The 9103-nt window shown below is 51.8% G+C and overlaps 1 protein-coding gene across 1 annotated transcript in view; it reads right to left on the reverse strand.

Annotated features, from left to right (window-relative positions):
• LOC107124656 (ribonucleoprotein PTB-binding 1-like) overlaps positions 1–9103 on the reverse strand; it is a 13103-nt gene continuing 4000 nt past the window's right edge. The window contains exons 2-5 of the mRNA XM_015428148.1: positions 7039–7181; positions 4532–4660; positions 2025–2108; positions 1–398 (exon numbers count right to left, since the gene is read on the reverse strand). Coding sequence (XP_015283634.1) covers positions 252–398; positions 2025–2108; positions 4532–4660; positions 7039–7092 — 414 coding nt within the window. The 5' untranslated portion in view covers positions 7093–7181 and the 3' untranslated portion in view covers positions 1–251. The remainder of the gene's footprint in view (positions 399–2024; positions 2109–4531; positions 4661–7038; positions 7182–9103) is intronic.

Here is a 9103-nt window from a genome sequence, read left to right on the forward strand (position 1 = left end):
TGCCCCCCGAAAGGCACTGTTCCCCAGGAGTCCGCGGGGTTCGCTTCGGAACCCGGGAAGGTACTTGTAATCCGTCCCCAAGTCTAGAAAGTCAAGTCCTTTCCAAACAGGCTTAAAAAAAACAAAAAAACCCTAAAGCAAAACATTAAAAAAAACCCCACGTCTGTACAAAATCTATACACCTGAATCTGGGCGGGGGTAGGGGTAGGGTGGGAAGAAGAAGTGAGCGCTTCAGTAGCAAAAGGCGTGGGTTAAAATATCCTCTTCCGCTTCAGGTAGGAGTCTGCGTAGTGCCCTCCGAGGCCTTGAGAGTGCTGGCCGACGTAGCCACCTTCCGGGCTGGGCTCCGGGGAAGGGAGCAGGTGAGAGAAGGCGCGCTTCTGGCCACCGATGGGGGTCTGCAAAGCAACCAAGGAAAGGGGAAGAGAGGCGGCGTTAAGGGGCGGGCGGCGAGATGCAGAAGGCGGACAGGGGGGGGGCACCATCTGCCGGGCACCTTTGCCGTAGTGTGGGGGTCCCCGACAGGGTGTGCCAGCTGAAACCTTTTCTGGCACCCGCCCCACATTTTTAGAAAGTGGGCGGGGCTTTCGCCCAGCAAGGCTTCTGATTGGCTGTGTGCGGCTGTTTCAAAACGTTGTTTTGGCAGCGACAGCCACCCCAGCATGAGGATCATAGAATCATAGAGTTGGAAGGGGCCATAGAGGCCATCTAGTCCAACCCGCTGCCCAGTGCAGGACCAGCCTAAAGCATCTCTGACAAATACTCATCTAGCCAGTGAAGCTGCCGGTGAAGGGGAGCTCACCACCTCCCTGGGCAGCTGATTCCACCTCTGAGCCACTCTGACCGTGAAAAAGTGTTTCCTGATATCCAGCCGATACCTTTCTGGATGTGATTTAAACCCGTTGCTTCGGGTCCCCTCCTCTGCTGCCATCTGGAAGAGCTCCTTGCCCTCCTCCAACCGACAGCCTTTCAGATATTGAAAGAGAGCAATCCTGTCCCCCCTCAGTCTCCTCTCCTCCAAAATAAACATTCCCAGGGCCCTCAGCCTTTCCTCATAGGGCTCAGCCTCCAGACTCCCTGATCAATGCTCCCTCTAAGTTGTGGAGTCTTGTGAGCGAAAATTCTACTTTGTGAGCCACTGGCATTAAAGTTGTGAGCAAGCGATTTGGCCCCTGCACGAATTAGTTTGCTCTGGAGCCCTCCTTCCTCAGAGAAGACAAAAATGTGTGAGCCAGAAGCTAAAAAACTGTGACCTAGCTCACAATAACTCAGCTTAGCGGGAACACTGCCCCTGATCATCCTCGTCGCTCTCTTCTGTGCCCTCTCGATTGTGCCCACATCCTTTTCGAAGTGAGGCCTCCAGAACTGCACACAGGACTCCAGGTGCAGCCGGACCAAGGCGGTCTACAGAAGGGCTACGACCAACGCTCCCTCTAAGCTGTGGAGTCTGGTGAGCAAAAATTCTCCTTTGTGAGCTACGGGCATTAAAGTTGTGAGCGAGCGATTTGGCTCCTGCATCAATCGGTTTGCTCTTCTGGAGGGAGCCCTCCCTTCCTGTGCTAAGGCAAAAATGTGTGAGCCGGAGGCTAAAAAACCGTTGAGCTAGCTCACACTGACTCAGCTCAGAGGGAACACTGGCTAGGACCTCCTCCTTCGAGGTGTGATTTTATGGCTGGCTGGAATTTATGGCTGTGGATGTGCCCGCACACAGTTAAGATTTCAAAGGTGCCTTATAAAAACAATAATGATAAACTGTGGCCCAAGATACAGCAGGACATTAAAAAATGGAATGTATTGAATTTATCACTGTTGGGGAGAATATCAGTGGTAAAAATGAATATTTTACCAGGATTGATGTTTTTATTTCAGACAATCCCCATAGTGAAAGATGTGAAGGTGTTTAATCTATGGCGGAAGGAAATTTCAAAATTTGCATGGGCCGGGAAGAAACCACCGATTAAAATGGAGATTTCAGAGGTGCCCACCGGCTCGAAAAGGAGGGGGACCCCGGCTCGGCGTCTCACCTTTGGGTGGGTGCTGTGCGAGTGACCGCCTGGCCCGAGTCCCGTCAGACTGTCTCCCGTGCCCACCGGGGGCATGCCGACGGCCTGGAAGAGGAGGCAAAGGCACGGTCAGCGTCACGGTCGGCACCACGGCTTCCCAGACGTGCAAACCGCTAGGCAGATCGACGGCAACGCCTAAGGTCATCAGAGCTCAGGGCTGCCTACTCCGAGGGGCCGTCTCCTCCCACGCGTTCCCGGAATGAAGATCACAGGGAGAGGCATCCAAAAATGCTCGCCTGGTGGGAACACGAGAGACGGCCTCCTCGGGGGCGGCCCCACAATGATGAACAACCTCCTTCAGGGAGGTCCCTCCCAGGCATCAAGCCGGGCTTTTGTGCATGGAGGAGATTGTAGTGGGGGATATCGGGGGAGAAGGAAGTAGCGAGGCTGGGTGGGACCCTGGCTCTGTGGCAGAGCATCCGCTCGGCACGCAGAAGGTCCCGGGTTCAATTCCCGGCATCTCCAGTTAAAAGGACCAGGCAGGAGGTGATGAGAAAGACCTTGACCTGAGACCCTGGCTCAGGCATCAAGCCGGGCTTTTGTGCATGGAGGAGATTGTAGTGGGGGATATCGGGGGAGAAGGAAGTAGCGAGGCTGGGTGGGACCCTGGCTCTGTGGCAGAGCATCCGCTCGGCACGCAGAAGGTCCCGGGTTCGATCCCCGGCATCTCCAGGCAAAAGGACCAGGAAGCCGAGTGATGGGAAAGACCTCTGCCTGAGACCCTGGAGAGCCACAGAGAGGGGCTCAATGGAAAAGCCTCTGCTTCGCATGCAGAAGAGACTGGATCTATACCCCATGGCCCTTCACTACCCAAAGGAGTCTCAGAGCGGCTGACAATCTCCTTTCCCTTCCCTTCCCCTCCCCACAACAGACACCCTGGGAGGCAGATTGGGCTGAGAGAGCTTTCTTGAGAACTGCCCTTGAGAGAACAGCTCTGAGACAACTTGGGACCCAAGGTCACACCAGCAGCTGCACGTGGAGGAGTGGGGAATTGAAGAAGAAGAAGCGATTGGACTTATACCCCGCCCTTCACTACCTGAAGGAGTCTCAGAGCGGCTTACAAACTCCTTTCCCTTCCCCTCCCCACAACAGACACCTTGTAAGGTCGGTGGGGCTGAGAGAGCTCTGAGAGAACGGCTCCTGAGGGGACAGCTCTGAGAGAACTTGTGACTGACCCAAGGAGGTCACACCAGCAGCTGCAGGTGGAGGAGGAGGGGGGAATCAAACCCGGTTCTCCCAGACTAGAGTCCACGCTCCTAGCCACCACACCAAACTGGCTCTCAGGTTCACTCCTTGGCATCTCCAGTAAAAACGATCGGGCAGGAGGTGACGTAAAAGAGCTCCGACTGAGGCCCTGGAAAGCCGCTGCCAGTCTGAGTAGAGTCGACAATACAGGCTTTGCTCAATCAAGGCTCTGCTCCAGCATATGGCAGTTTCGTGGGTTCAGCTCGCCCGGCCAAAGTCAGTGGCTATAAACTCAACCAAAACGTGGGGAGGGTGGTTACGGTCCCAGAGAACCAACCGAGCCTGATGAAGAAAGGAAGCCCTTGATCTAGATGCACCGTGGCCCAGAAGGGTCAAGGGGGGAATTGAATAAACAGATGGAGCAGAGGTCCATCAGTGGCTATGAGCCACAAGGTATAGATGGAACATTCTGTCTGGACCAGTGATGCTCTGCATTCTTGGTGCTTGGGGGGCAAGAGTGGGAGGGCTTCTGGAGTTCTAACCTCGCTGGGGGACCTCCCGATGGCCCCTGGGTTTGGGCCCCTGTGTGACACAGCGTGTTGGACTGGATGGGCCATCGGCCTGATCCAACATGGCTTCACTTTATGTTATTATGTTTGGGGCAGTGGCGCTCTGTCTTCTTGGTACTTAGGGGGGCCACAGTGGGAGGGCTTCTGGAGTTCTGGCCCCACTGCTGGACCTCCTGGTGGCACCTGGTATTTTTGGCCACTGTGTGGCACAGAGTGTCGGACTGGATGGGCCATTGGCCTGATCCAACATGGCTTCTCTGATGTTCTTGTGTCTGGAGCAGTGATGCTCTGTCTTCTTGGTCTCATAGGGCCACGGTGGGAGGACTCCTGGAGTTCTGGCCCAGCTGGTGGACCTCCCACTGTGTGACACAGAGTGTTGGACTGGATGGGCCATTGGCCCGATCCAACACTGGCTTCTCTTGTGTTCTTATATGGAGCAGAGGTCCATCAGTGGCTATCAGCCACAAGGGATAGAGAGGATCTCTCGGTCTGGGGCAAGGGATGCTCTGTCTTCTTGGTGCTTGGGGGGGGGCAACAGTGGGGGAGGAGCTTCTAGAGTTCTGGCCCCACTTGGTGGACCTCCTGATGGCTCCTGGTATTTCTGGCTTCTCTGGTGTCTTTATGTGTGTGTGTGTCCCCACCCCACCCTGCTGGGGCCCCTCCCAGGCCAGACCAGGAACCCCCGGACCTTGGCGGAACGGCCCGTCCCCTTACTTTGTTCAGATGGCTCTGCCGGAGCCCTGCTTGAAGGCCGCTGGTGAAGTAGGAAGTCGGGGATCCGGAATAGAAAGGAGGCAGGGGAGCCCCCAGGCTGTTCCGCTCAAAGCTGGCCGACGGCGACATCTGAAAGAAAAGCGGAATCCACACCGGCTGCTTACACGGACCTCCAGACACAGATGCTGAAAAGGAGCCCTCCCTCGTGTCTGGTGCGCCCTGGGAGGGGGAGCTAAGAGGGCGGTGGCCGTGAGAAGGCCCTTAGGGGAAAGGCGGAGTGAACAAGGCGTGGGACAGAGCAGCTCCTGATGAACCTGCTGTCTTCCCAGGGGGGACCATCTCAGGAAGCATCTTCCAGGAGCCGACATGTCCTTATCCCACGGACCCTATCCCCAGACATCTAGGAATGAGACTTCAGGGAGGGGCCGTGGCTCAGTGGCAGGGCCTCTGCTTGGCATGCAGGAGGTCCCACATTCAATCCCCGGCCTCTCCAGTTAAAAGGACCAGGCAGGAGGTGATGGGGAAGACCTTGACCTGAGACCCTGGCTCAGTGGCAGAGCCTCTGCTTGGCATGCAGGAGGTCCCACATTCAATCCCCGGCCTCTCCAGTTAAAAGGACCAGGCAGGAGGTGATGGGGAAGACCTTGACCTGAGACCCTGGCTCAGTGGCAGAGCCTCTGCTTGGCATGCAGGAGGTCCCACATTCAATCCCCGGCCTCTCCAGTTAAAAGGACCAGGCAGGAGGTGATGGGGAAGACCTTGACCTGAGACCCTGGCTCAGTGGCAGAGCCTCTGCTTGGCATGCAGGAGGTCCCACATTCAATCCCCGGCCTCTCCAGTTAAAAGGACCAGGCAGGAGGTGATGGGGAAGACCTTGACCTGAGACCCTGGCTCAGTGGCAGAGCCTCTGCTTGGCATGCAGGAGGTCCCACATTCAATCCCCGGCCTCTCCAGTTAAAAGGACCAGCAATAGGTGATGGGGAAGACCTTGACCTCCCCAATCGGTCTTCTCTTCCCCAGCCAGTGGTCCCCTCCCTGGGTAGGCTTGGAGGGGTGGGGGGAGCAGAGAAAGAAAGCAACTTTAAAGGCATTATCAAAGCACACACAACCCGCCCCCCTGCCGACTGGCTTGGAAAAGGCATCTGCCTCTTTAAATCCTTTCTCCTAGCCAAGCCAGCCGGCGTGGGGGGGCTTGAAGGACGCATTTAAAGTTAAAGTTGTTTTCTTTCCACCTCTCCCTCCCTCCTCCCCACCTCCATCTATTTGCTTTCTTTCCACTTTCTTTCTTTCCACCTTTCCTTCCATCTTCCTCCCCTCCCTCCCCATCTAAAGATGAATGTGCTCTTCGAGCCCCACCACACCGGCAGACTGGCTTGGCTCGGAGAAGGCATTTGTCTCTTTAACTTAATGTGAAAATGTGCATCTTTTTCAATAAAAACGTGTGCGTTCATGTCTTGGGGCTCTCAGACATCTGACGTTTATTCTACGTGGCTCTTGCGTTAAGCAAGTTTGGCCACCCCTGCACTAGGGTCTTTACTGTACATTATAAGTATATGGTTTAATCGAATAACAAAGTTATAGTAGCATACCAGAACTGTGTGATCTATAGGTCATATTCAGAATACATAAAGGAAAATAATCTGCCTGGTGAGGTGGTGGTTAGATTCTCCAGAAGACATGTGAGGGATCAGATATTAAAAGCAACAAATGGAACTACCCTTAAAATTGATGGCAAGGAGATGAGAGTCTTGAAAGACATTCCCTTTGAAATAAGGGCCCTGTTTCTACAAAAGAATAACATCTCCTACAAATGGACTGTACCTGAAGGCATACTCTTCACATTTAAAGATAAGAGGGGAGAAATTGACTCTGCTACAAAAGCACGTAAGTTTTTGCAGTAACAACTGGGTCCAAGAGGGGAAGAGGACGAGAAGAGCAACAAGGGGAGCGATGATGAAACACTTACTGGAGAAGACTCGGATTCGGAACGTGGGGCGGCTGCCCCCAAGCAAGGATATCGATTGAGGGAAAGAAGAGGCCGATGAGATGCCAATTTCCTCTGACGTTTGGATTTTGCTCAATATTTAATCGTTCTTTTATATTGCTCTTTACTAAGTCAGAATACCTGGACTTGAATTATTTAAGCGACTTTAACAATCACCTTCAATGTAACAAATTACTTTTTTTTTTTTTACTTAAAAACAATTTTAGTATAATCATTATGTAACCATCACCTCTTGGGTTTTTAGTGGTTATCTTTACTTTTTCCTGAAGTTTATAGTTTCCCTTTCCTTATTTTCTTGTAGGTTTTTTTTTGGAAGGGGGATTAGAAGAAGAAGAAGAAAAAAGAACTGTGTGTTTTGTTTGAACACGGTGATTTCCCATGTTTACTCAACCTTGCCGTGTTGCCCGTGCGTTTGTCCCCTACCTGGAGGGCGGTGACCCTAGTACATACAGCCATCCTTTTTACAAAAGCCCCAAGCCCCAAAGGGTTCGGCAGTACTCACGTGCTGATAGTCGAACACGCAGGTGTCTCCAGCCATCCCGGGAGAGGGAAGCATGGAGTCGGGCAGGGAGGCCTGTGGAATTCTGGGATTGGAGGCGTTGCCCAAGACACCGGCCTTCAGGCTGAAGGCTTTGCTGGCTCCACCTGCAGAGACGAGAGCGGATTCGTTAGCAAGTGGAGAACAGGGAGGTGTGGCGAGGTTCATGCCGCAAGCAGACCGGCCCCAGGGAAGCAGAGAACGCTCCTGTAATGATTCCTTGTTTTATGAGTGTGTGTGTGTGTGTGCCTTTAAATGTTTGGTTGAAGTGTGGTGATAAGCAGACTAGAGTGATTGAGAGAGACAAATGTGCTGCAATTGATGGATGACCGTGTGGGAGGAGTCTGTGTGTCAGTTAGTTAGTTATGAAAGTCAGTTATGAAATCAGTTGGGATTGTTCCGTTGGTGTTCAGTCAGTGAGGGCTATTATCGTTCTGTGTGAGATCTCAAAGAGGGCTTTCACGTGCATCAAATAATGGCCTTTCAATCCACTTTCAATGTGCTTTGCAACTGGATGTTACTGTGTGAAATGGCTAGAGATGTAAAATTTCTGGAAATTTTGAAGCTCGGGAAAAAAAACGGTTTTTTCCCCAATTTTTTCCAGAAAAAAACGGAAATTTTCGGAACATTTGAAAAAAATACTACATTAGCACTTGTTTTGTCTTTTCTAGATTGAAAGTCATTCAGTTACTTTAGGAACATAAAATATGACTATGGACATTTTTACTTGGCATGAAATTATCACAACTAGCCTATTAAAAATACCGTGTATCCAAACAGTTAGTACAAACAGAATACCCGCCCACATACAAAAACAAAACTGAAACCTTTTTCTTTTCTCATGACAATAGCACCTCCTAAAGGAAGAAATGCATCTTGTTCTTGGAGAGTTCAGTTTGTAACCTAGGACTTGCTTGTCCGCAGTGCACAGAAATTAGATCAATCTGATACCATATATATATCTTAGAAATGATTTGGAAAATATTTGAATACCTTATCTTAAAATATTTTATTCATCATGTTAAAATAAAACGTTCCATAATCAATTTTTTTTCTTTTCTTTTCTCAATTTTTCCAATTTTTCAGAAAAAAACAAAAAGGCTTCAGGGAAAACCGTTTTTTTCCCGGTTTTTCCCCGGGCCTTCACATCTCTAGTCTTGGGACCCCCGCCAGCATCCCCATCCATTTCACCTTTATTTATTTTATTTATTTTTATTTTTAGATTTATAACCCGCCCTCCCCAAAGCGGGCTCAAGTGGTGGGGTTTCCTCCCCCATTTCTTCATCCAACAGCCCAGAGGACTGTTGCTTATCTCGTGCTTTTTCTTGCCAGGAACAAGACGGGTATCTTGGGCTGGAGAAGCGAGAAGACGGAGGTGGTGAACGGGTACGAGGCCAAGGTGAGAGGCCGGGGGGGGGGCACACCTGCTAAGAAACAGTGTGAGATCAGGCAGGGAATGGGAGAGAGTGAAAAAGGGAAGAAGAAGAAGAAGAAGAGATTGGATTTATACCCCGCCCTTCACTACCTGAAGGAGTCTCAGCGTGGCTGATAATCTCCTTTCCCTTCCCCTCCCCACAACAGACACGCTCTGAGGTAGGTGGGGCTGAGAGAGCTCTCTCGAGGACTGCCCTTGGGAAAACAGCTCTGAGAGAACTTGTGACTGACCCAAGGTCATACCAGCAGCTGCATGTGGAGGAGTGGAGAATCAAACCTGGTTCTCCCGGATTAGAGTCCGCGCTCCTAACCACTACACCAAACTGGATGTAGAGGGAGCGAGAGGCTGAGAAGGGGAGAGCTTTAATGCCGAAGACTGGAAGCTTGAAGCTGATGTGACGTGTCCTGGGCACAGGGAACGAGTTTTGGGAGGTGGGGGGCTACTGTAGCAACCTGTGGTGTTTCCTGTCCCTCTACAGGTTTACGGGGCTTCCAACGTAGAGCTTATCACCCGGACGCGAACAGAACATCTTTCAGAGCAGCACAAGGGGAAGATCAAAGGTACTCTCTCTCCTCCCCCCCCCCCCCCCAAGAG

The sequence above is a fragment of the Gekko japonicus genome, unplaced genomic scaffold (assembly GCF_001447785.1).
Source record: "Gekko japonicus isolate JY-2015 unplaced genomic scaffold, Gekko_japonicus_V1.1 scaffold1385, whole genome shotgun sequence".
NCBI classification, from domain to species: Eukaryota; Metazoa; Chordata; class Lepidosauria; order Squamata; family Gekkonidae; genus Gekko; species Gekko japonicus.